Source organism: Copadichromis virginalis, linkage group LG14 (assembly GCF_057382275.1).
Source record: "Copadichromis virginalis isolate Kocher_CV1m ecotype Utaka linkage group LG14, C_Virginalis_male_GT1.1, whole genome shotgun sequence".
Taxonomy (NCBI): Eukaryota; Metazoa; Chordata; class Actinopteri; order Cichliformes; family Cichlidae; genus Copadichromis; species Copadichromis virginalis.
The window spans coordinates 38,002,844-38,029,596 of record NC_140631.1 but is presented as its reverse complement, the minus strand read 5'-3'; the positions used below and the strand labels follow the sequence as shown (position 1 = coordinate 38,029,596).

The following is a 26,753-nucleotide window of genomic DNA, read 5'->3' as shown; positions in this document are numbered from 1 at the left end:
ATCGGATAGCATCTCCTTTAGCCTTACCTGTGGCATGTGGCTTCAAGGTGACCTTTGGGACCTTAAACCATGAGGAAGACTCTCTCTCTTCTGATTCCCTGCTTTTGCTCTCCACCTTGCTCCAAGCTTGAAACTTTGTTGAGGTGAACTCTGTGGCAAAACCAGAAGGGGACTCTGAGCTGTCCCTGTCCAGCATTTCTGTTCTGGCACGAGAAGACACCAAATCCTTCAAAGGCTCCTCAGTGAAACCCCCTGGTAACATTGTGCTTGATTGTACTTCTTCTGGTGATGAATGCTTTCCCAGTTCCCCACTTGTTTCCATGTCTGCTCCTCTTGCACCCGTCTTCCCATATAGACTGGTGAACTCCACCTTTGGGAGTTTGATTTTACCACTGAATGCCACCTTCTCTTCCTTGGAGCCCTTGTGAGGGCTTTCACCATTGAGACTTGAACTTGAACCTTCTCTTTTGACAGTGTCACCACCAAATGATGCAGATTTGCCAGACGAAAACGACACTTTAGGCATCTTTATTCTTCCCCCCTTTGACTTTTCTTCTTCTGCCCCTTCTTTTTCTGCACTTGCAGCAGCTGACTTTTCTTTGGACTTTCCAAAGCTTGGCTTCTTTTTGATTTTGGGCATCTTCACTTTGACAGTCTCTGTCTCAGCCTCAGCCATTGCTTCCCCTTTTAAGGGACTTGTGCTTGTAGCAGGCTCATTTGTTGGAGGAGTGTCTACCAAGACAAAAACCGCTTTCTTTACTTTAGGCATTTTAGGGCCCTCATACTGAATTTCTGGCCCATGGACATTCACACTTTCCTCTGGTGAGGATAGGGAGGGTAATGGGACGCCAAACTTAGGGATTTTGATTTTCTTGCCTTTTTCTGTTTTGCTGTTATCTCCATCTTGAGATGAGCCAATATCAAACTCTATGTCTGGTATTTTGGGGACTCTGATTCCTGCATGTGGAGATGAGGAGCCACCCTCTCCTTTCACTTCTGTTTTTAGACTTACACTTGGTAATGTAACTTCTGGTACTGGATGGTTAACACGATTTTTGTCATCTTTATGACCATTCTGGGTTTCAACTTCAAAATACTCAAATCTTTCTCCACCGTTTTTCTTTTTTGGCATTCCAATCTTGAATTTTGTTCCTTTGACTTTAGGCCCTTTTACTTTGCTGCTGGTTTCTGTAGTGACATCTAAGTCAGGTAGATAAACTTTTTTCCTGTCCTTTTTGCCCTCCCCTTTGTGAAGTCCAGTATCAAGTTCTAAGCCTCCTTTTGGACCTTTGATATCTATTGTCGGGACTTTTAATTTTAGGCCTTTGTGCTCACCCTCAAAATGCAAATCAGCTTCTCCAAGAGCCCCAGTGTCCAGGTCAGCCTTACCACTTGGTAAGTTAATCTCTGCTTCAGTGGTTTTAGCCATTGGCAGTAGTATTTCTCCCTCTGGAACTTTAATATCAGAACTGGTTACTTTCATCTCTACAACAGATACCTCACTACCTTTACTTTTGCCTTTCGGGAGTGAAATATCAACTTTTGGCATCTTGATATCTGGCAGTTTGATGATTCCTCCCTCTGTCTCCATTTTCTCTGCTGGTGTATCAATGTTTACTTTTCCCTTGGGAAGTGATATGCCCACATTTGGCATCTTGAACTCTCCTCTATCTCCCCTGATATCTGCCTCAGGACCTTGCACTGAAGGTTTTCCTTTAGGAAGAGAAATGTCAACTTTTGGCATCCTGAATATTCCTCCCTCACCCTTAATTGTAGCGTTGGCACCTTCAGTCTCTCCCGTTGGAAGTGAAATATTGACTGAAGGCACTGTCATATGTGGCATTTTGCTGCCATCTCCCTCAATTTCAATCTCTCCTTTAATTTTGCCAGCTTTTCCTTTGGGTAGAGAGACGTTAAAACCTGGCATTTTGACCTGAGGCATTCTGATCCCCCCCCCTGCACCTCCTTCCAGCTCGATCTCTGCACCTTCTGTTTTTCCCTTAGGTAGTGAAATATCAACTGAAGGCATATTGATGTGGGGCATCTTGAATTTTCCAGCTTCTCCTTTGATCTCCACATCTCGAACTCCTGGACTTTCAACTTTTCTTTTAGGTAGAGAAACATCAACATTCATTTCGATATCTGCACCTTCAATCTTTCCCTTGGGTGCTGAAATATCAACTGAAGGCATTTTCATTTGTGGTGTTTTGAATTTCGCTCTTTCATTTCCTTCTGTTTCAGTCTCTGCATCTCCAGTCTTTCCGCTGGGCAGTGAAATATCAACAGAGGGCATGCTTAGATGTGGTATCTTAAATTTCCCACCTTCCCCCTTTAACTCCACTTCTGGACCTTCAATCTGTCCTTTGGTTAGAGAGATATCAACATCTGGCTTTTTCCAGTGAGGCATCTTAAAATTTCCTTTGCCATGTCCTTCTACTTCAACATCTGGACCTCCAATCTTCCCTTTGGGCAATGAAATATCAACAGAAGGCATGCTTAGATGTGGCATCTTGAATTTTCCACCTTCTCCTTGAATCTCTATCTCTGGACCTTCAATATGACCTTTAGGCAGAGAAACATCAGCATTGGGCATTTTCAGATAAGGTGTTTTGACTTTTGCTTCTCCTTGTCCATCCACTTCTATTTCTGCCTCAGTATCTTTGAGTTTTCCTTTAGGAAGCGATATGTCAATGTTGGGCATTTTTATGTGAGGCATTTTTAACTTTCCCTCTGTAGTCTCCTTCATTTCTAAATCTGGTGAATCAGTCTTTGCTTTTGGAAGTGAAATATCAAGTGCAGGCATATTAAAATGAGGCCTTTTGAATTTTCCGTCACCCCCTTTTAGCTCCAGGTCTGGTCCTTCAATCTTTGGAGACTTTCCTCTGGGCAAGGACACATCAAGGTCTAATTTGGGGAGAGAAACATCAATCGTTGGCATTTTGGGAATTTTAAGGTTTCCCTCATAACCTCTTATATCAGCCTCTGTAACATCAACTTCTGCTTTTGGGAGAAGAACCTCAGTCTCTGGTGTTTTAGCTGCTGGTAACGAGAGCTCAACAGAAGGCATCTTGACCTTGGTTTTAGCTTCAAGGTCACCACTTGGCTTACCTAGGTCTTTTTCCTTAGAGACAAAGCCTGGGATAGAAAACTTTGGCAGTTTTAAAGAGACGTCAGGTGCATGGAAGCCACCTTTTGCCTCTACATCTGCATCCAGTTTTGCTTCAACTTTTTCCTCTGGGAGTTCACTTTTGGGTGATGATATTTTTAACTTGGGAAATTTCATTTTGTATTTTGACATGTCATCTGAGTTGTCAACATTGATATCTGGTTGATGAATGTCAATTTTTCCCCTTTTCCCTTTAACATCAACATCAGGACAAGAGACTGATACATCTGCAGCCTTCTTGGACATGCCAAATGAGGGCAGTTTGATTTTAGGTTTTTTCACCTTGACTTTTCCACCTCCATCAAACTCCACCGACGGTGCTCTGATCTCTCCTTCTACATGTGGTGAACTGAGTGAAGTATCTCCCTTAGGTACTGGTATTTCCAAGTTACAGCTCTTTGTCTTTCCCCCAAACCTAGGAAGAGTGAAACTAGGTACTTTGAGGAAAACAGGTAGATCAAAGCTGCCCCCTGAAGAAGGCCTCCCTCCTTCTGCTTTCAGAAGTTCTACTTCCACATCATCACCTTTGGGTTTTGTAAGGCCAAAATTGAGATCCATCTTTGGAGCTGAGATGTCAACTGTTGGTAGTTTTACTGTGGGAAGTTTTAGGGATGCACCTGGACCTTCTAGACCACCTGTCTCTATATCTTCATTCTTAACTTCCAATTTGGCAGGATTAAGGCCTCCTGTAAGACCAGACATCTCCAAATCTCCAGATGCATCAGGACTTAGAGTATCAACTTTGAAGCCTTTAGCTTTTACACCAGAGGGCAGGCTGAGGTCAAGGTCAAATTTGGGCAGATTTATGTCAAGACTTGGCATATGGAATCCACCTCCTTTTTTATCAACTTCAACCTTCGGGATATCAAACCTTCCTTTTTCAGAGAGTCCTTCAATATTGATATCTCCCTCTACTGTACCCTCTGGAACTGTAACCTTTTCTCCCTTCACGTTGGGTCCTTCCACTTTGATATCACCTTCTGGGAAGTTCATCTTTGGAAGTGAAATATCAACTTTGGGCATTGTGAATTTGCGTCCTTTATTGCCAGGACCTTCGATGTTGAGGTCAACTTCAGCTTTTCCTTCAGGTAGTAAAATCTCAAACCCTGGATGTGCACCTTCTATGTTGAATTGAGGTCCCGTTGCTTTGATTTTAGGAAGAGAGACAGATGGCATATGAAACCTTCCACCCTTTTCAGCGTGCCCGTCAATTTCTCCGTGTGCTTTTGCTTTAGGGAGTGAAATATCAATTTCGGGTATCTCAGTTGTCCCACCTTTAGTATCATGGCCCTTTATTTTTACACCACCTTCTGGGAGACTGACTTTAGGCAAAGAAACATCAAATTTTGGCATTTTGAATTTGCCCCCTTTCATCTCAGGGCCTTCGATATTTATGTCACCCTCAACCTTTCCTTTAGGAAGTGAAACATCAACAGATGGAATTTTGATGTTCCCTCCCTTGACATCAGGACCCTCAAGAGTGACATCAACATCTGGAGACTTCATTTTGGGTAGTGAGAGATCCAATGATGGCATGTCGACAGTGGGCAATTTAAATTTCCCCCCTTTAATATCTGGACCTTGGAGGCTTATATCTACCTCTGGAGACTTGATTTTAGGGAGTGACATATCACCTCTGACTTCAGGCCCTTGGATATCAACATCAAGTCCCTTTGCTTTGATTTTAGGAAGAGAAATATCAACTGAAGGCATGTGAAACTTGCCACCTTTACCAGTTTTTCCTTCAATGTCAATATCCACATCTGCTTTTCCCTTTGGAAGAGAGATATCAGCAGTGGGCATTTGAAGTTTCCCTTTGAAATCTGGTCCTTCAACATCGACTCCAGCCTTTGGGAGACTGACTTTAGGCAAAGAAACATCAAATTTTGGCATTTTGAATTTGCCCCCTTTCATCTCAGGCCCTTCGATATTTATGTCACCCTCAACCTTTCCTTTAGGAAGTGAAACATCAACAGATGGAATTTTGATGTTCCCTCCCTTGACATCAGGACCCTCAAGAGTGACATCAACATCTGGAGACTTCATTTTGGGTAGTGAGAGATCCAATGATGGCATGTCGACAGTGGGCAATTTAAATTTCCCCCCTTTAATATCTGGACCTTGGAGGCTTATATCTACCTCTGGAGACTTGATTTTAGGGAGTGACATATCACCTCTGACTTCAGGCCCTTGGATATCAACATCAAGTCCCTTTGCTTTGATTTTAGGAAGAGAAATATCAACTGAAGGCATGTGAAACTTGCCACCTTTACCAGTTTTTCCTTCAATGTCAATATCCACATCTGCTTTTCCCTTTGGAAGAGAGATATCAGCAGTGGGCATTTGAAGTTTCCCTTTGAAATCTGGTCCTTCAACATCGACTCCAGCCTTTGGGAGACTGACTTTAGGCAAAGAAACATCAAATTTTGGCATTTTGAATTTGCCCCCTTTCATCTCAGGCCCTTCGATATTTATGTCACCCTCAACCTTTCCTTTAGGAAGTGAAACATCAACAGATGGAATTTTGATGTTCCCTCCCTTGACATCAGGACCCTCAAGAGTGACATCAACATCTGGAGACTTCATTTTGGGTAGTGAGAGATCCAATGATGGCATGTCGACAGTGGGCAATTTAAATTTCCCCCCTTTAATATCTGGACCTTGGAGGCTTATATCTACCTCTGGAGACTTGATTTTAGGGAGTGACATATCACCTCCGACTTCAGGCCCTTGGATATCAACATCAAGTCCCTTTGCTTTGATTTTAGGAAGAGAAATATCAACTGAAGGCATGTGAAACTTGCCACCTTTACCAGTTTTTCCTTCAATGTCAATATCCACATTTGCTTTTCCTTTTGGAAGAGAGATATCAGCAGTGGGCATTTGAAGTTTCCCTTTGAAATCTGGTCCTTCAACATCGACTCCAGCCTTTGGGAGACTGACTTTAGGCAAAGAAACATCAAATTTTGGCATTTTGAATTTGCCCCCTTTCATCTCAGGGCCTTCGATATTTATGTCACCCTCAACCTTTCCTTTAGGAAGTGAAACATCAACAGATGGAATTTTGATGTTCCCTCCCTTGACATCAGGACCCTCAAGAGTGACATCAACATCTGGAGACTTCATTTTGGGTAGTGAGAGATCCAATGATGGCATGTCGACAGTGGGCAATTTAAATTTCCCCCCTTTAATATCTGGACCTTGGAGGCTTATATCTACCTCTGGAGACTTGATTTTAGGGAGTGACATATCACCTCTGACTTCAGGCCCTTGGATATCAACATCAAGTCCCTTTGCTTTGATTTTAGGAAGAGAAATATCAACTGAAGGCATGTGAAACTTGCCACCTTTACCAGTTTTTCCTTCAATGTCAATATCCATATCTGCTTTTCCCTTTGGAAGAGAGATATCAGCAGTGGGCATTTGAAGTTTCCCTTTGAAATCTGGTCCTTCAACATCGACTCCAGCCTTTGGGAGACTGACTTTAGGCAAAGAAACATCAAATTTTGGCATTTTGAATTTGCCCCCTTTCATCTCAGGCCCTTCGATATTTATGTCACCCTCAACCTTTCCTTTAGGAAGTGAAACATCAACAGATGGAATTTTGATGTTCCCTCCCTTGACATCAGGACCCTCAAGAGTGACATCAACATCTGGAGACTTCATTTTGGGTAGTGAGAGATCCAATGATGGCATGTCGACAGTGGGCAATTTAAATTTCCCCCCTTTAATATCTGGACCTTGGAGGCTTATATCTACCTCTGGAGACTTGATTTTAGGGAGTGACATATCACCTCTGACTTCAGGCCCTTGGATATCAACATCAAGTCCCTTTGCTTTGATTTTAGGAAGAGAAATATCAACTGAAGGCATGTGAAACTTGCCACCTTTACCAGTTTTTCCTTCAATGTCAATATCCACATCTGCTTTTCCCTTTGGAAGAGAGATATCAGCAGTGGGCATTTGAAGTTTCCCTTTGAAATCTGGTCCTTCAACATCGACTCCAGCCTTTGGGAGACTGACTTTAGGCAAAGAAACATCAAATTTTGGCATTTTGAATTTGCCCCCTTTCATCTCGGGCCCTTCGATATTTATGTCACCCTCAACCTTTCCTTTAGGAAGTGAAACATCAACAGATGGAATTTTGATGTTCCCTCCCTTGACATCAGGACCCTCAAGAGTGATATCTACACCTTTAGACTTCATTTTGGGTAGTGAGAGATCCAATGATGGCATGTCGACAGTGGGCAATTTAAATTTCCCCCCTTTAATATCTGGACCTTGGAGGCTTATATCTACCTCTGGAGACTTGATTTTAGGGAGTGACATATCACCTCTGACTTCAGGCCCTTGGATATCAACATCAAGTCCCTTTGCTTTGATTTTAGGAAGAGAAATATCAACTGAAGGCATGTGAAACTTGCCACCTTTACCAGTTTTTCCTTCAATGTCAATATCCACATCTGCTTTTCCCTTTGGAAGAGAGATATCAGCAGTGGGCATTTGAAGTTTCCCTTTGAAATCTGGTCCTTCAACATCGACTCCAGCCTTTGGGAGACTGACTTTAGGCAAAGAAACATCAAATTTTGGCATTTTGAATTTGCCCCCTTTCATCTCAGGGCCTTCGATATTTATGTCACCCTCAACCTTTCCTTTAGGAAGTGAAACATCAACAGATGGAATTTTGATGTTCCCTCCCTTGACATCAGGACCCTCAAGAGTGACATCTACATCTGGAGACTTCATTTTGGGTAGTGAGAGATCCAATGATGGCATGTCGACAGTGGGCAATTTAAATTTCCCCCCTTTAATATCTGGACCTTGGAGGTTGATATCTACCTCTGGAGACTTGATTTTAGGGAGTGACATATCACCTTTGACTTCAGGTCCTTGGATATCAACATCAAGTCCCTTTGCTTTGATTTTAGGAAGAGAAATATCAACTGAAGGCATGTGAAACTTGCCACCTTTACCAGTTTTTCCTTCAATGTCAATATCCACATCTGCTTTTCCCTTTGGAAGAGAGATATCAGCAGTGGGCATTTGAAGTTTCCCTTTGAAATCTGGTCCTTCAACATCGACTCCAGCCTTTGGGAGACTGACTTTAGGCAAAGAAACATCAAATTTTGGCATTTTGAATTTGCCCCCTTTCATGTCAGGGCCTTCGATATTTATGTCACCCTCAACCTTTCCTTTAGGAAGTGAAACATCAACAGATGGAATTTTGATCTTCCCTCCCTTGACATCAGGACCCTCAAGAGTGACATCTACATCTGGAGATTTCATTTTGGGTAGCGAAACATCAAGGGATGGTATATTTAGCTTCCCACCTTCAACCTGAGGGCCTTCGACATTAATTTCAGGTCCCTTGGCTTTGATTTTAGGAAAAGACAGGTCAATAGATGGCATGTGGAACTTTCCACCTTTTCCAATATCTCCTTCAATTTTTCCTTTTGCTTTTCCTTTGGGGAGTGAAATATCGATGTCTGGCATCTCAATCTTTCCAGTTTTAATGTCAGGACCTTTTATTTTGACACCACCTTCTGGAAGACTCTCTTTTGGTAAAGAAATATCAAATTTTGGCATTTTAAACTTGTCACCCTTCACTTCAGGGCCCTCAACATCAAGGCTGCCCTCAACCTTTCCTTTAGGAAGTGAAACATCAACAGATGGAACTTTGATGTTCCCTCCCTTGACATCAGGACCCTCAAGAGTGACATCAACATCTGGAGACTTCATTTTGGGTAGTGAGAGATCCAATGATGGCATGTTGACAGTGGGCAATTTAAATTTCCCCCCTTTAATATCTGGACCTTGGAGGTTGATATCTACCTCTGGAGACTTGATTTTAGGGAGTGACATATCACCTCTGACTTCAGGCCCTTGGATATCAACATCAAGTCCCTTTGCTTTGATTTTAGGAAGAGAAATATCAGCTGAAGGCATGTGAAACTTGCCACCTTTACCAGTTTTTCCTTCAATGTCAATATCCACATCGGCTTTTCCCTTTGGAAGAGAGATATCAGCAGTGGGCATTTGAAGTTTCCCTTTGAAATCTGGTCCTTCAACATCGACTCCAGCCTTTGGGAGACTGACTTTAGGCAAAGAAACATCAAATTTTGGCATTTTGAATTTGCCCCCTTTCATCTCAGGGCCTTCGATATTTATGTCACCCTCAACCTTTCCTTTAGGAAGTGAAACATCAACAGATGGAATTTTGATGTTCCCTCCCTTGACATCAGGACCCTCAAGAGTGACATCAACATCTGGAGACTTCATTTTGGGTAGTGAGAGATCCAATGATGGCATGTCGACAGTGGGCAATTTAAATTTCCCCCCTTTAATATCTGGACCTTGGAGGCTGATATCTACCTCAGGAGACTTGATTTTAGGGAGTGACATATCACCTCTGACTTCAGGTCCTTGGATATCAACATCAAGTCCCTTTGCTTTGATTTTAGGAAGAGAAATATCAACTGAAGGCATGTGAAACTTGCCACCTTTACCAGTTTTTCCTTCAATGTCAATATCAACATCTGCTTTTCCCTTTGGAAGAGAGATATCAGCAGTGGGCATTTGAAGTTTCCCTTTGAAATCTGGTCCTTCAACATCGACTCCAGCCTTTGGGAGACTGACTTTAGGCAAAGAAACATCAAATTTTGGCATTTTGAATTTGCCCCCTTTCATCTCAGGCCCTTCGATATTTATGTCACCCTCAACCTTTCCTTTAGGAAGTGAAACATCAACAGATGGAATTTTGATGTTCCCTCCCTTGACATCAGGACCCTCAAGAGTGACATCTACATCTGGAGATTTCATTTTGGGTAGCGAAACATCAAGGGATGGTATATTTAGCTTCCCACCTTCAACCTGAGGGCCTTCAACATTAACTTCAGGACCTTTGGCTTTGATTTTAGGAAAAGACAGGTCAATAGATGGCATGTGGAACTTTCCACCTTTTCCAATATCTCCTTCAATTTTTCCTTTTGCTTTTCCTTTGGGGAGTGAAATATCGATGTCTGGCATCTCAATCTTTCCAGTTTTAATGTCAGGACCTTTTATTTTGACACCACCTTCTGGAAGACTCTCTTTTGGTAAAGAAATATCAAATTTTGGCATTTTAAACTTGTCACCCTTCACTTCAGGGCCCTCAACATCAAGGCTGCCCTCAACCTTTCCTTTAGGAAGTGAAACATCAACAGATGGAATTTTGATGTTCCCTCCCTTGACATCAGGACCCTCAAGAGTGACATCAACTTCTGGAGACTTCATTTTGGGTAGTGAGAGATCCAATGATGGCATGTCGACAGTGGGCAATTTAAATTTCCCCCCTTTAATATCTGGACCTTGGAGGTTGATATCTACCTCTGGAGACTTGATTTTAGGGAGTGACATATCACCTCTGACTTCAGGCCCTTGGATATCAACATCAAGTCCCTTTGCTTTGATTTTAGGAAGAGAAATATCAACTGAAGGCATGTGAAACTTGCCACCTTTCCCAGTTTTTCCTTCAATGTCAATATCCACATCTGCTTTTCCCTTTGGAAGAGAAATATCAGCAGTGGGCATTTGAAGTTTCCCTTTGAAATCTGGTCCTTCAACATCGACTCCAGCCTTTGGGAGACTGACTTTAGGCAAAGAAACATCAAATTTTGGCATTTTGAATTTGCCCCCTTTCATGTCAGGGCCTTCGATATTTATGTCACCCTCAACCTTTCCTTTAGGAAGTGAAACATCAACAGATGGAATTTTGATCTTCCCTCCCTTGACGTCAGGACCCTCAAGAGTGACATCTACATCTGGAGATTTCATTTTGGGTAGCGAAACATCAAGGGATGGTATATTTAGCTTCCCACCTTCAACCTGAGGGCCTTCAACATTAACTTCAGGACCTTTGGCTTTGATTTTAGGAAAAGACAGGTCAATAGATGGCATGTGGAACTTTCCGCCTTTTCCAATATCTCCTTCAATTTTTCCTTTTGCTTTTCCTTTGGGGAGTGAAATATCGATGTCTGGCATCTCAATCTTTCCAGTTTTAATGTCAGGACCTTTTATTTTGACACCACCTTCTGGAAGACTCTCTTTTGGTAAAGAAATATCAAATTTTGGCATTTTAAACTTGTCACCCTTCACTTCAGGGCCCTCAACATCAAGGCTGCCCTCAACCTTTCCTTTAGGAAGTGAAACATCAACAGATGGAATTTTGATGTTCCCTCCCTTGACATCAGGACCCTCAAGATTAATATCTACATCTGGAGACTTCATTTTGGGTAGTGAGAGATCCAATGATGGCATGTCGACAGTGGGCAATTTAAATCTCCCCCCTTTAATATCTGGACCTTGGAGGCTGATATCTACCTCAGGAGACTTGATTTTAGGGAGTGACATATCACCTTTGACTTCAGGTCCTTGGATATCAACATCAAGTCCTGTTGCTTTGATTTTAGGAAGAGAAATATCAACTGAAGGCATGTGAAACTTGCCACCTTTACCAGTTTTTCCTTCAATGTCAATATCCACATCTGCTTTTCCCTTTGGAAGAGAGATATCAGCAGTGGGCATTTGAAGTTTCCCTTTGAAATCTGGTCCTTCAACATCGACTCCAGCCTTTGGGAGACTGACTTTAGGCAAAGAAACATCAAATTTTGGCATTTTGAATTTGCCCCCTTTCATCTCAGGCCCTTCGATATTTATGTCACCCTCAACCTTTCCTTTAGGAAGTGAAACATCAACAGATGGAATTTTGATGTTCCCTCCCTTGACATCAGGACCCTCAAGAGTGACATCAACATCTGGAGACTTCATTTTGGGTAGTGAAAGATCCAATGATGGCATGTCGACAGTGGGCAATTTAAATTTCCCCCCTTTAATATCTGGACCTTGGAGGTTGATATCTACCTCTGGAGACTTGATTTTAGGGAGTGACATATCACCTCTGACTTCAGGCCCTTGGATATCAACATCAAGTCCCTTTGCTTTGATTTTAGGAAGAGAAATATCAACTGAAGGCATGTGAAACTTGCCACCTTTACCAGTTTTTCCTTCAATGTCAATATCAACATCTGCTTTTCCCTTTGGAAGAGAGATATCAGCAGTGGGCATTTGAAGTTTCCCTTTGAAATCTGGTCCTTCAACATCGACTCCAGCCTTTGGGAGACTGACTTTAGGCAAAGAAACATCAAATTTTGGCATTTTGAATTTGCCCCCTTTCATGTCAGGGCCTTCGATATTTATGTCACCCTCAACCTTTCCTTTAGGAAGTGAAACATCAACAGATGGAATTTTGATGTTCCCTCCCTTGACATCAGGACCCTCAAGCGCGACATCTACATCCTGAGATTTTATATTAGGTGTAGAAAGATCTATGGATGGCATGTTTGGTTTTCCACCTTTGACTTGAGGACCTTCAGTATCTATATCTGGTCTTTTAGATTTTATTTTAGGGAGAGAGATGTTAATAGAGGGCATGTTGAACTTGTTGCCTTTGCCAGTGTGCCCTTCAATTTCCCCCCCTACTTTTCCTTTGGGGAGTGATATGTCAATATCTGGCATTTCAATCTTTCTTCCCTTTGTTTCAGGTCCTTTTAATTTGACATCACCCTCAGGAAAATTTACCTTTGGTAAAGAAATGTCAAATTTTGGCAGTGTTATCTTTCCTCCTCTACCTTCAGGCCCTTCAGTGTTTATGTCAATGCCAGTGTCAACTTCTCCCTCTTCTTTACCTTTTGGAAGTGAAATATCAACAGTCGGCATTTTTACAACAGGAAGATCAATGTCAACAGATGGCAAATTGAATTTGCCTCCTTTCCCATTACCTTCAAAGGTAATTTCTGGTCCTTCAACATTTATATCACCTTGCTTTGATTTAATTTGAGGTAGAGAAACATCAACTGAAGGGATTTGAAAAGGTTCTCCTTTACTTTTTACTTGTATGTCACCCTCTGCTTTTCCTTTTGCTTTTCCCTTTGGAGGAGAGATGTCAAGAGAAGGTCCTTCTAGGACAAGATTTCCCTCAGGCATCTTCATCTTTGGTAGTGAGACATCCAAAGAAGGCATCTGGAATTTTCTTCCTTTGACTTCAGGGCTCTCAATCTTTACCTCTCCCTCTGGTGATTTCATTACAGGAAGAGCGAAGTCAAGTGATGGGACGTTGAACTTTGCTCCTCCTTTTGCTTTAGATTCAATATCAAATTCCCCTTCTTTGGTGGGCACCTTTGGAAGTGAGATATCAAAAGTTGGGAGCTGGAACTTGCTACCCCCACTGCCACTGAGCTCCACATTGGCCTCAATGTTTGGCTTGGATAGTGAAAAGTCAACACCTGGAAGTTCTCGTCCTTCAAGTTTGACATCAGGGTCAGGTAGCTTTATTTTTGGAGGAGAAATGTCTACAGTGGGCATGCTGAGTTTGCCTCCTTTTACTTCACTCCCTTCTAAAACAACCTCTTTTTCAGATGGCTTCAGTTTTGGTAGGGATATATTACATGAAGGCATTTTAAAATTGCTTCCTTTTCCATCAGTTTCAGCCCCTCCCTTGTCTTTTGACAGAGAAACATCTATTGATGGCAGTTCAATTTTCCCTCCTTTGATATCAGAACCATGTAAATTAGCCTCAGTTTCAGATGTTCCCATCTTAGGGAGTCTGACATCAAGTGAAGGCATTTTGAATCGTCCTTTAGCAGAGGGAGCCTCCATTTCAATTTTGCCCTTTGCCCTTCCCTTTTCAAGAGAAATATCAACAGAGGGTATCTGCATTTCACTTGGTGGTAAATGAAAATTTCCTTCCCCTTCAACATCAGTCACTCCTGCTTTGCCTTTGGGAAGGATCAGGTCCACTTTGGGTAACTTGAATTCCCCTTCCACACCTTGTCCCCTTATGTTTACTTCTCCTGGTTGAGAAATGTCAAAATCAGGCATTTTGAATTTTCCATCACCACCAACATAGTAGTCCATATGGACATCTCCACTGTCTGATTGGACCTTTGGGAGTGAGAGCTCAACAGAAGGTAGAGAGAATTTTCCTTCCACTTCTGGGCACTCAGTGTCCACCGATGATCCCATCTTAGGTAGTGAGATATCAACCTTTGGCATAGAGATCTTGGGCCCTTTAAAAGTGCCCTCGACCTCATCAGGAATTCTCCGTCCGCTGTCTAATTCCAAATCAATATCAGCTACAGAGATGTCACTGGCAGGCATGTTGATTGCAGTCTTCCTAATTCCTTCGTGATCTTTGATCAATATGTCAGTCTTTCCCTTCACTTTAGGCAAAGAAATATCAACAGAGGGAAGACCGATCTGCCCATCTCCTTTGATTTCTACCTCTGGAGGTTTTATGTCAGTATGAGGCATTTTGATGCCTCCAGCTTTTACCTTGATGTCACCATCAATTTCATCTGAATGGTGTGAGAGTCTAACTTTGGGTAGTTTCAACTTTGGCATTCTGACCTTTGCATCTCCTTTGTCTGCATCTACATGAACTTTTCCTTCAGCTGTTTCAGCTCTTCCTTTGATGTCCATTTCAGGAGCTTTGATTTTGGCCGTTCCCTTCACACTGGGCAAAGATGTCTCAGCTTTTCCTGAAGGGAGAGCAAACTCCACATCAGGTAGGCTAACTTTAGATGCTCCCTTCTCCACATCTTTATTAGCAGACAAACTGAACTCCACAGATGGCGGCTGGATGTTTACCCCCGGAGGCTTCAGCTCCACAGATCCAGTTTCCAAAGTAGAGCCTGACTTTGTGTGTTTGCTTGTAGGAAAGGTGATGCCAAACTTGTGTCCTTTTCCTTTGCTTTTCACTTTAGCTCCAGGCATTTCAGATGGGGAAATATTCACTTGTCCTTCAAACCGTCCTGTCTCCACTTTTGCTCCTTTTTGCGGGAACCTTGGAAAACAGTGTTTTAGAGAGGAAAAAAGGAAATAGGAAAGAACATTGTAATATTTCCCCAAAAGATTATATCTAATTTAAAGCACAACATTACAATAGATATAATTTAATGTTGTGCAATTTAATGTACAACAAGCATTGCATTGTAGTATTATTTGGAACTACCAAAGAGAAAGAAACAAACAAAAAAGGCCAACCTCATCCTCTTCTTTGCCTTCCTCTCAACTGCTGCTCCTCTGGCTTCCTCTACTTCAACTTTTGGACTTTTCCTTTGTTTGAATTTGGGAAGAGAAAACTCTACATCACTCATCTCCAGCCTGGGAGGTGTTCCCTCTACCACCAGCTCCTCTCTTCGCTTCTCTTTTAGCCTTTTCAGACCAAAACGTCCACCTCGTTTCTTCTGAGTCTTGAATGGTTTGGTCCCCTTCACACTCTGAAAGAAACACGTGTGACAAGAGCATCAGTCAACAACATTTAAAGACCTGCATCTATCTGTACTAGTTGATCACTCACAATATATTTTTTCAGCACAATGGCTTTCAGGATTAAAAGTGATTACAATAAATTGATAAAGCTACTTTACCATTTTGCCCATCTTGACTTTGGGACCTTTGACCTCCACACTGGGAACCTTTGGGCGCACGCTGCCATCCGCTCCAGGGATGGTTCGCTTAAGCTGGAAGCTGACCCTATATGGCTCTGCGCACTGAAGGATTTTTAAAGCGTCTTCATACCTCACATTGTCAAAGTAGACTTTGGCACTTAGCAGCTGGTCACCTTCATACAGAAAAACAGTATGAACAATATATTCATGTACATCAGTTTGTGATGTATATTTAGTATAGGATGCATTTAGTGGAAAAAGTAGAAAAAGTAAAAGTGATTTATTAAATAAAGTTTGATTAGAGACACAGTTAAGCATTTTGCAATTTTGCACAATTTTAAAAAGTTTAAATTTGTTCAGAATTGAACAGCAGAAATGAGGCTTTCTTGTCGGAAGTAAGCAAAAAAACCCAAAACAAACCAAAACGAAAAAAAAAACAAGCAAACAGCGGCCGACACCTAAGACTGGTGGGTAAGTAAGCGACTAATGCAGAAAACAGAGATTTTTAAATGGGAAACTGTTCTTGAAGTGAGTCAGGAAGTGTGATTTTTATCGTGGTGGAAGCAAAACAGCAAAAGTAAGAGGAAATTCGTGACGATGTTTATGTGAAGCGAAATGTGAAGCGTAGTTTGGATCTTCTTTTGCTGCTGGTTCAGTCAGTATTGTTTGGAGAGAGATAAAACCTGCAGCTTCAGAATCTAGCACAAAAAGCACAGAAACACAAAGCGCCCGCCGACGCTTCAAAATCAGCGAGCAGTCGGCTTTCAGCCCCGACGGCGTGTCCGTGTCTGCGTATGTGCTGTCGGGTGAAAAGGCGACATCTCACTGATTCAGATGCGTTGGGTTGTGTTTGTGTTTACGTCTTCGTGCAGAATCCGTGTACCTGCTCTCATTTACTGTTTCAGCTGTTTGGTGGTTGTAGAAATTTTGTGAGGTTTAACCTGAGATTCTGGCGTTTCGGGCAAAATAAATTTATATTTAAAAATCGATTCAGGATTTTAATGAATCGATATCACGTTATCCAAGCCAGAATCGTTTTTAATCGATAAATCGATAATCACCCCCCCCCCTTAATGACAATGTCATCAGAATAAATGCATTTAAAAAAAAGTGGGTTAGAGTTTGTTAACTCTTTGGAAATTGCAGACTCCCTGATGAGTCAGGAAGTGTTTAATCAATATTTGAAGATTTTTACAAAAATTCTGCAAAATTCTGCAACAAAAATAGGCGTCAACTGTTGTTGGAATTTGTAGATTTCCACCTTCTGGGTCAAGACTTGTCCTATTATCTTCTATTGATATCATGTTACATTAGATTTTTTCCCCTTTTAACTTCAACTTAATTTCACCTTAATTTTATTTGCTTTATTTGGCCCCAACTTTTTGGCTTTTTGTTTCATATTTCATTATATTACTGAAGCAATTCATGAACTCTATTTTTAAAGGTGGGATATAAACAAAGCTGATATGAAATAAAATGAGAACAGATGATGTGGAAAATGTAATATTGGGCTTTCCCCCCAAATAATAAAGTTTTCTGTGCAAACTCCTTAAAAGAAGTCTAAATATCTTTTTAATTACCTTTTAAATCTTATATAAATGTTATGTATGTTAGTAGTGCTTTCTAAATGAATCAGGTGTGCTTGCAGGCACCTTGCTGTAGACTGAGGTGTTTAGCAGCTGGAGAGTCTTTGAGGACGTCTTTTACAAAGATCCCTCGTTCTCCTCCACCAGTCACACTGTAGCCGCTGGCTCCAGCCCCTGCCTCTGTCTCCACCACAATCTCCACAGATTTAGAGGCTTCCTCCACACTCTGCGACACACAGACACCAACACAAAACTTCGGTTATCCACGAGATTCTTTTTTTGTTTTATTATTACCAATACTAGTTTAGTAATAGCAAAAATATAGTTAAACACAAAATACTAGTCATTATTTCAGTCTTTTAAAAGAAGTTAGTCAGTGCATAAATCCTGTGGTTTTGTCAGCCTGCATCACACTACTGCATCAGAATTGAATAGCAGGTCAAAAGCAAGTAAAAAATTGCTAAAACGACTTTTCGGTCTTGAATTTTAATTATTTTTGGGCTCCAATGCTGAGTAAAATTTTGCACTTGTTTGAGTAGGTGCATGTTTTACTGTACTGTTCTCAACTTTACTTCAAAGTTCATTTTATCCATGAAGCTGTCGCAGAAGAAAGGTCATTCTATTCTTAGACTACATTCACTTTTCCACAGGCTGAAGAGAGGAAGTAAAATGCAGGAAAAAGTTAACAGTTTTCTGTGTTTAGCTGTGCATCACCTGGCACATTACAGCTTTAAGCCATTGATACATAGAAAGGTAACATATTTCAGCCTGAAAAGTCAGACTTCTGCTTACTGTCTGTTCATTTGCTGGCTCAGAGTCCATCTCTGGTTGGGCCAGCTGGCAGGTCGACTCTCTCAGATGACTTCTCTTCTGGCTCAGTACCTGCTTCAGCTCGGCATGGAGCTTCTCCTTCTGCACCTGCAACAGCACAGATGACAGGGGTTGAGGTGCCATATCATGATGCAGCAAAAAAAGAAGAAAGAAAAACACCAAAGTGGATTTGTTATGCTTTTCCTTGTTTTCTTAGTTTGTTATTTATGTTTTTTGTTTTCATGTGCTTTGAACTTCAAATTCTTACTTCCAGGTTCTGTTTGTAAGTTGTCACTTGCATTCCCTTCCTCCCTGCATCCTCCGATGTGTGAAAGTTCAAATCTCTACATCTCCCGTGTCAGTTATTGTCACTCACTTCCTGATTTATTTTGGTAGTTCAACTGTGCTGGTAGATGGAAGGAGAAGCGTTTCCATCTACCTGACATCTGCCTTCATGTGTAGAAACAGTCTGTCTTTATTCTAGCCTTTGTTGTCTTTTCAGCATAAGTCTCTGTAGTCCTGTTTATAGCCTTTTGGGAACCAGCTTCATATAATCTTGGATTACACTTTATTTTTTCCCTTCCTGGACTAAAGCTATCAGCTTTGGAATAAAGCTTACCTTTTGTTTGTCAGCCAACAAACAAACATTTGTTTGTCTGTTGCTTAAACTTTGCAGTTCATGACACTCTACTGTATATCCCAAATTTTGCCTTCAGAGTGCCTTAAATCTTCAGTTTTAGACATTTTTCTCACGGCATTTTAGACCCACCACCTTTTCAAACTACTAGTTAACTTCTGGCAGCCATAATAAGAAAGCTGACTCAAAGTGTGAGGGCTTAAAATGACTTATCATGCATAGCTACTTCAGTAATGGAAAGAATAATTGTGTAAATCTTTGACATAAATATAGTTTAACATAATGAAGATAAAAATAGATATATTTTCAGCAGTTTATTGTGTTACTTTCAAGCCTTTGGAAAAAATAAAGGACAAAACTGTAAAATAACTGAAAGCTAAAAGATAACTAATATTATTGTTTAATGTAATACCTGTAGATGGTAATCAAGGAAAATAAACTTAAAATCAATGAAATTTTAAATAAAGAAAAAAACCTTAATTAATTGGATACATTTGTTATAAGGCACCCACTTTTGTTTTTGTATAGACTGTCTTGTTAATTGATAATTACATAAGAATGCAAATTTACAACATTACACATCTAAATGTGAAAAATAAGAACTGAATTTTAATTACATGCATTGTTCAAACTACATATTTAACCATGTAACTAAAAATATCACCTAGCTAATATTCAAATAATTTTGGCTAATTGATCCCGCCCCCCCCGTCCTTCCAGCTGTTGTTGTTCCCACATGATAACAAGATATATCCCATTCACCTTGTTAGCAATGCAGACAAATGGGCACAAAATAACTGCAACCAGTATGTGTTACTGTCTGGTCCCATCCAACAGCAACCGCCTTTTGCAAAATCCTCCTAAAAGTCCTCCTTCTAAAGTTGCTAACATTCTAGTTTGTGCGTTGGGGTGTTTACAGAGTCCCAGCACCTGCACTGTCACTTCAGCTTCATCATATTTAGACATTTTGTTGTTCATTTTGCGTCCAGTGGCTGGCGGTCACCTGCTGCCGCATGAAAAGACTGTGGAGTGACATTCCTGCTGAGCTGGGAGAAATGAGAGCTTGTTTACGTGTGGGACAATGACCTCAGCATATCTGTCCTGGGCTATTGTATTCCAGTTTGAATGGTCCTGGTTAGTGTCCAGGTCAGGAGGTCAGTCACCTCTCTGCTCTGAATATATCTATATACCAACATAGTTTTTTTTAAATAGACATTTTCTGAACGTGAGTGGAGCTGCGATGGCTTTGATCCAAATCAAGGAAATCATAAACAAATATGAACCTAGCTAATAAAATTAGTGTTACTTAAAAACTCCCAGAGAGCAGCCATTTGGCTTTTCTACCTTTAAAACCCGGAGAGCAGCCAAATGGCTGGTAGGCTTTTAGCTAAGCTTTAGCTTCAGCCAAGTGGAAGCTAAATTGGCTAGTCATTCATATGTATATTAGGTTGTTACCTGGGAATTCTGGAGGGAGGGGAGTGGGGGTGTGTGATTGAGGGGGTGGGGGAGCTGCTAAAAGCTGTGAACTTCCTTTTGTGTTTCATCTTGATGCATTCTCAATCATCCAGGGAAATAAATCTCCAAAAGTCACCAACTTGGAGTGTTTCAGTTTGCCATCTTAGGGAGAAATCAACACACATGGGTGTATGTCCTTTGTTGCTGAGATTTATTGATAAAAACAGTACAAAAAACCAACCATTTGTACACATATTTACAAATGGCCTGCTGAGTGGTGCATGGAGCATGTTCATTGGTTCATGGACCTCCCTGAACTAATGGCATTTATTGCAATTGTCATCTTGCGGGGGGTTAACAGGGTTCCATCTCTAAATGACTGCTGGTCAGCAAACCTGGGAAACCCACAGATAATTGGAATTATGGCACGAAACCGCTTCCAAGACATCATGCAACACCTACGCTTTGATGACAAGTCCACCCGCAGTGATCGAGCAAAGACTGATAAGTTCGCTGCAATTTCCAGTGTGTGGGGATCATTTGTCACCAACTGCATCACGTGCTACAACCCTGGTCTACATATCACCGTTGATGAACAGCTTTTCCCATCAAAGACTCGGTGCTGTTTCCTGCAGTATATTGCAAGTAAACCTGACAAGTTTGGGATCAAGTTTTGGGTGGCTTGCGACCTAAAATCCAAGTACATTTGCAATGTTTTCCCATATCTTGGCAAGGACCCCAATCGTCCCACTGGGGAGAGACTTTCTGAAAATGTAGTAATGAGGCTGATGGAACCATTCCTAGACAAGGGCAGAAATGTTACCACGGACAATTTTTTCACATCGCTTTCACTTGCGCAAAAACTTCTTAGACGGAAAACCACCATCCTCGGCACAGTCAACAAGATTCGCAGGGAAATTCCTCAATCCACTCAAACCCCCACTCCCCTCCCTCCAGAATTCCCAGGTAACAACCTAATATACATATGAATGACTAGCCAATTTAGCTTCCACTTGGCTGAAGCTAAAGCTTAGCTAAAAGCCTACCAGCCATTTGGCTGCTCTCCAGGTTTTAAAGGTAGAAAGGTAGAAGCCTGGGGATGCTACTGTTAACTGAAATAAAGCAAAAACTAACTAAACTGATACTGTGTATAAGCTAAATAAATAAAGATTTTTTGTTTTTTTGGTTAAATTTATAACACTAGCATTGAGAATCTGATATTTACATGACTGATCAGAACCCTTTACACACACAGAAAGCTCCACAGCTGAAAAACGTTAATATTTAAATGGCTGTCAGTTCCTTCAGCAGCCACTAAAGGCTGGCTCCAAAGGTAAATCAATTCCTGCTAATCAAATTTAATTCAATTTATTTTTATTTATATAGAGCCACATCACAACAGCAATTACTGCAAGGTACGTTATTTTGTACGGTAAAGACCAATTCTGTAAAATTCATAAAGCTAGTGTAAAATATTGCCTGGTAGGAAGTGGCATTTGTTATACTGATCACAATAAGATGGATTACCTAAAAGTCTTTTCAGATACACTTTAACCTCCTAAGACCCGAACTCTTCCACAGCATGCATTTTTAATTTCTCTTTGATATTTGGGCTGATTGGGACCTGATGAATGTAAAAACAAAGAATTACTAAAAAATTTTTTTTACCCAATTTTTGTTTCTGAGAAAAATGAGAGCCACTTATGAGGATATTCGTTTAAAATTTCGATAGAACAGTAGCAGCATAAAGTCCTCATAAGTGGATATCAGGCCCTTGTAGAGCAAAATTGAGTATTTTGGTCTAAATAACCCAAAATGTGATGTCCACATATGTGGACGCCAGGTCCTAGGAGGTTAAAATGACCCAATGTTTTTACCTTTTATGAAAAATGGATGAAAAAGATGATTTGTCAGCGCTGTTGCTTTTCAGACAACCTTTTTTTTTTCTTTATTGACAATTAGATTTGTAAACACCTTTATTCTGACACATGGATGCATGGCAGTAAAACTCAGTTTATGCATGAAACCTTCATGTGCATCCTATCATTGCAGGTCATTTTCTGTGTCTCACCACTCTCTCAGGGCTCTCCTGTTCCTCTGTGGAGCCGCTGTGGTGAGGGTTGCGCTGGGGGGCGGAGGGGGATCTGGAAGACGGGGGTGACCGCCTCTTATCTTTTACCTGCCCAGACAACAGAAAGTGAGATGTTTGAGCGCGTGAGGCAGCAGTTTCTGGTGGTTTTACCCTTTAACTCAATTAATAAGATTATTTTGGGCCTGTGAACAGCTCTGCAGTGGAAGCTGTGGGAAAAATCTTAAGAACAGGGAGACGTATGTTTTAAATTTTAACACATATTGACATTTCTTTCTCTGCTGCTCCAGTGAAGCTGTTTAACAGAGGAAAACTGTACTGGGAATCTCCCAGATGTGAAAAATGTAAGCTACAGTGTGCATGTCCAGCTCAGCAAACGTCCTCTGCATGAGTAAAATAAGATTTACAGTACAAGCTGTAGTCTTGTTACGTTTCTGACTCTGTGTGCTAGTCATGCTTCAGTACCATCCAGTATCAGGATGAAAATCACAGTATTAAAAAGTGATGCAGGTTTTATTGCAAACAGTATTTGCAAAATACAGAAGCATTGTGAAATTTTTTTTCTGAAGCAGCTACATTTTTAATGTCCCCCAGATGACTGGTGATCCTGTTGTTTGCATTGGCTGTGTTCTCCTATTGAAGCAGGTTTTTCAGAGACAGCTGCAAGAAAAGATGAAGGTATTTTTTTTCAGGTGACTGTTAACCACTATAAATTGAATTATGAAATAAACTCTTTGTGATCTACTTTATAATTTCATTTTTTCTGATTAAATCCACCACGACATATTGTTGTTATTCTGCTGCTGCCTCTAATTTGCAAAGAATATTTTTTCTTGGACTGAAACGGTGTTTCTCCCCAAGACTAATTTTAGACTAAGTCAAAGTTAAAAATGGGGGCATTTACCTCTCGCCCCCTTTTCTAGAGGAAGCACACCATGTCCAACCCTCCTATATCTCCTTCCTCTGCTTGTGACATGAACTCTTGCACAGATGATCTTGTCAAAACATTATGTTCCAACACTTTGACAGTGTAACCTCTGACACAAACTATAAATTCCCAGCACACAGTGAAAGCTGAATGCCTGTGATAATAGATCTTATAATTGTTCCCATTAGAAGAATTCAGTTTGAAACCATTTTGCTTACCAAATGTAATATTCCTGAAAGCTGTCTTACCATGCTCATGTCTTTAGTGCTCACCCCGCAAGCTGCTTGTTCAAAGATATATAAATACACACATTTCCTCTCACAGAAACACAGCAGTCAGCAGGCATAAAACTTAAAGCTGTAATGACTTAGTGCTCTGTTTATGAGGTGCTACGCCACTAGAGATAATGTGCAGCTCGCTTCATAAAGTGCAATAATGCACTACATTTAAAATAGATTTGATTAGAGCAAATGAACAGCCACAGTAAAATACACGGCTGTGCAACATGACAAACAGTCACGTCTGTCGACGCTCGTTTCAGTTAAACAGCAGTCGCATAAAAGAATCGCTCCACTGACTGAAAGTGTCCCCTGGGTACTTAGAGCTGAAATGCTGCATGTTTTTTATAGTTACAGAATCATTATTATTATTATTATTATTATTATTATTATTATTATCATATACAGTCAAATGGAAATTGCTCAACTTTTTTCTTTGTGTATTGGGATAAGCAAACAGTTGATTCTTGGTCAAACACTGCAGTTACTTAATTAAACAGTAATATACTATTTTTGTTTTTTATGTTGTAATCTAAAGGCGACCTGTTCAGCTCATTTCCAGTATCGGATTTTTGTTGTTGGACAAAAAGTCACATTGCATGATTTTTTGTGCAAAATCACCATTATTTATTTAAGACTGATTCCTTGGTTTCCTTTTTAAGGTCAGCTTTCTTCTGATTTGCTGCTTCTTGTAAACAGAGGGTTTAAATGGCAGGTGGGCGGGACATCTGTGGTGACAGCCACAGCTGTTTGCCTGATATGACCACATGCCTTCACTATGACATCATACAAATCCAAAAGCAGAAAAAAATGCATGAAACTGAGCATTTGGTGGAGTCTGAATTATTATTATTTTTACTTAATGTTTGAGTTTCTGGTGGCCGTGTTTCACATGATCATCGACATTGTGGACAGAAAACAAGAAAAGGGTATAAAAAAAAAAAAACAACAACCCAAAACTGTCTAATGGAGAAGTGAATATTCCTTATATTTATCATGCCTAAAAATCTATATAACTTTAAAATCACAATAACCTTTGTGTATGAGATTATTTGCCACTGATTAGGGAATGATCTGTTTAAATCTCTTGCATCTCAGCTCTGTATTTTTAAGAATTCATGAATTTATGCCAAGATCTAAAGAAAGTCTGGTACAGGTTTTTAAACCTTTTTGACACCAGGGACCCTTTCGTGCACATAGATATCATGAATTAGTTGCCATTTCTGTCTCTAAATGAAGGATGCATGTGCACTTTTAAAACCTAAACATGATAATTTCTGCGTGCACCAAGATAGTTTAGCTTTTGTTTGGTTGTTTATGTGCAGATCTGCACATTTTAAAGTGACAGCTCAGTTTGTACATACACCTTATTTAGAGTAAATTCCAAATTTCATTCATGCAGGTAACTCTTGGTACTGTTCGTATCAAACATTTTCTCTGTAACACCTGTAACATGACTTATGGGTGTGTTTGCATGAGCAGGAAGAAGGCTGTGTACTTACGGCTGGATCTCTGGTCTGGTTGAAAACATGGCTGTCCTCTTGGTCTCTGTCTAAAACATTAAAAGAAAACAACTCCTTGTTAATTTGTTAATTCATTGATTATCAATCAGTGATGAACAGAATGTCTTTGGTATTATCTTTAGATACGGAGCATGTTAGTGATTTGTTGAGCGGCATAAAGAATGAGAGTGGAAGGACATTTCCTGAATTTATTCAGCCAATTTTCCTGCATTTGAAAGACGATAAACAAGGAAGAATGCAATTGTGCAATTACCTCAAGTTTCGTTAGAAAAAAAATGAAGATGGTTCAGAGGTGAGTTCATTTTCATGTATAAATCAAAAGCAATGAAAGGGTGGATGCTTGGGAAAATTTGCCCAGCAAAAAGAGCAGAATAAAACTAGAACAAAAAACGCCTAGTAATTGTTGTTTCAGTGGACATTTGGTGACATAAAGCACTTTCTTTGAGACAGCAGGACACCACTCACTATTCACATGCCATCGAAATATAACAGCATCATGTAACAGTAAATTAGCCCCGGTAGTGCTCTTGAGAAAATGAACATCTGGTATTCATGTCAGGTTTAAGTATATGGAGTTAGAGGCTCTGATATAGTGACACAGCTGTCAGTCTGAAGCTTCTGGAAGGGTTTACATTCTTTCCATAGTCTCAGTTATTGCTCTGCACTGATTGCCCGAGCCCAGCCATCTGCACAAACTGTCCATTCACACCTTTAGGAAACCAGTGGTCCCAACAAGCCTAAACTAGTGTCTTATAAATATTCTGTAGAAATACTAAAATGCCAAAATTGTTTATTTTGGTAACTTTTCATGTCAGCAGCTGCTCCGAGGTGATGCACACCACTATGCTCCCTGAAGGCTGATAAAATTATACTACCGCAGTGGCAATATGCAAAGTTTGGAATAATGGTATGAAAGAACTGACCTTCTTACAGGTGCACTGTCTGACTCTACTCACCACAAGAGTTAAAATGGATGATAAAGCAGGGCATTTTTTTCATGTGACACTGCAAGCTTCTAGCCTATGAGAGTGCAGCGTTTCTTGGTTTTTGAGTTATATAAACTGTTCACATGGCACAAATGAACTTCATTAAACAAAGGTGATGTCCTAGAGACTGCAGTGCAGATACAAGCATGACAAATCAAGCTGTTTGTAGGTCAAATAGTAAAATACAGGTTTAGGTTTGTGTGTGTTTAAAATGAGGATTGATCAAGGCAAGAATACTTCCACTGCTTGTTTTAACCCTGTGCATCCTGAACCTTTCTGTTTATCCAGTGTAACTTGGCTGACCCTATGTGAAAAAGTGCCTAAAGTACCACCCTTGGCGGCAAGAAGTGCAATCAGGCATTTGCAATATTGGAAGGTTTTTCAGCATGAACACTCTGTTTAAAGTCATGCCAAAGCTGTTCAATTGGATAAATCCAGACTTTCAAAACGATCTTGGCATGTTTTGGATCATTGTCCTGCTGTATAATCCAAGTGCTCTTGAGCTTCACAGCACAAACTGATGCCCGAACATTTTCCTTCCGGATTTTCTGGTACAGAGCAGATTTTATGGTTCCATCAATTATGACATATGGTCCAGGTCATGAAGCAGCAAAGCACTTCCAGAACATCACTGGCGCCCACAAGTTTGACTGTTGGTGTGATGATCTCTTTTTGAGATACTTTGTTAGTTTTACACCAGATAAAACAGGAATCAAATCTTCTAAATAGTTCAACTTTTGTCCCATTAGTCTACAGAGTCCTTTTAACAAATGTGAGATGTGCCTTTGTTCTTTTTGGTAGCAATGATCT

General features: G+C 40.6%; 1 protein-coding gene across 3 annotated transcripts in view; it reads right to left on the bottom strand.

Moving 5' to 3' along the window:
- The window catches only part of prx (periaxin), a 29,934-nt gene extending 4,949 nt beyond the window's left edge, over nucleotides 1-24,985 (bottom strand). For 2 of the 3 annotated variants that reach the window (XM_085430796.1, XM_085430794.1), the window contains exons 1-5: nucleotides 18,030-18,126; nucleotides 17,304-17,463; nucleotides 15,631-15,824; nucleotides 15,245-15,480; nucleotides 28-15,044 (exon numbers count right to left, since the gene is read on the bottom strand). In XM_085430796.1, the coding sequence (XP_085286922.1) occupies nucleotides 28-15,044; nucleotides 15,245-15,480; nucleotides 15,631-15,824; nucleotides 17,304-17,463; nucleotides 18,030-18,059 (15,637 nt within the window). In that variant the 5' untranslated portion in view covers nucleotides 18,060-18,126. Of the gene's footprint in view, nucleotides 1-27; nucleotides 15,045-15,244; nucleotides 15,481-15,630; nucleotides 15,825-17,303; nucleotides 17,464-18,029; nucleotides 18,156-22,210; nucleotides 22,319-24,936 lie in introns of those variants that run through there. The other variant, XM_085430797.1, reaches the window with a different exon arrangement.
- Between the last annotated feature and the right edge of the window lie 1,768 nt (nucleotides 24,986-26,753).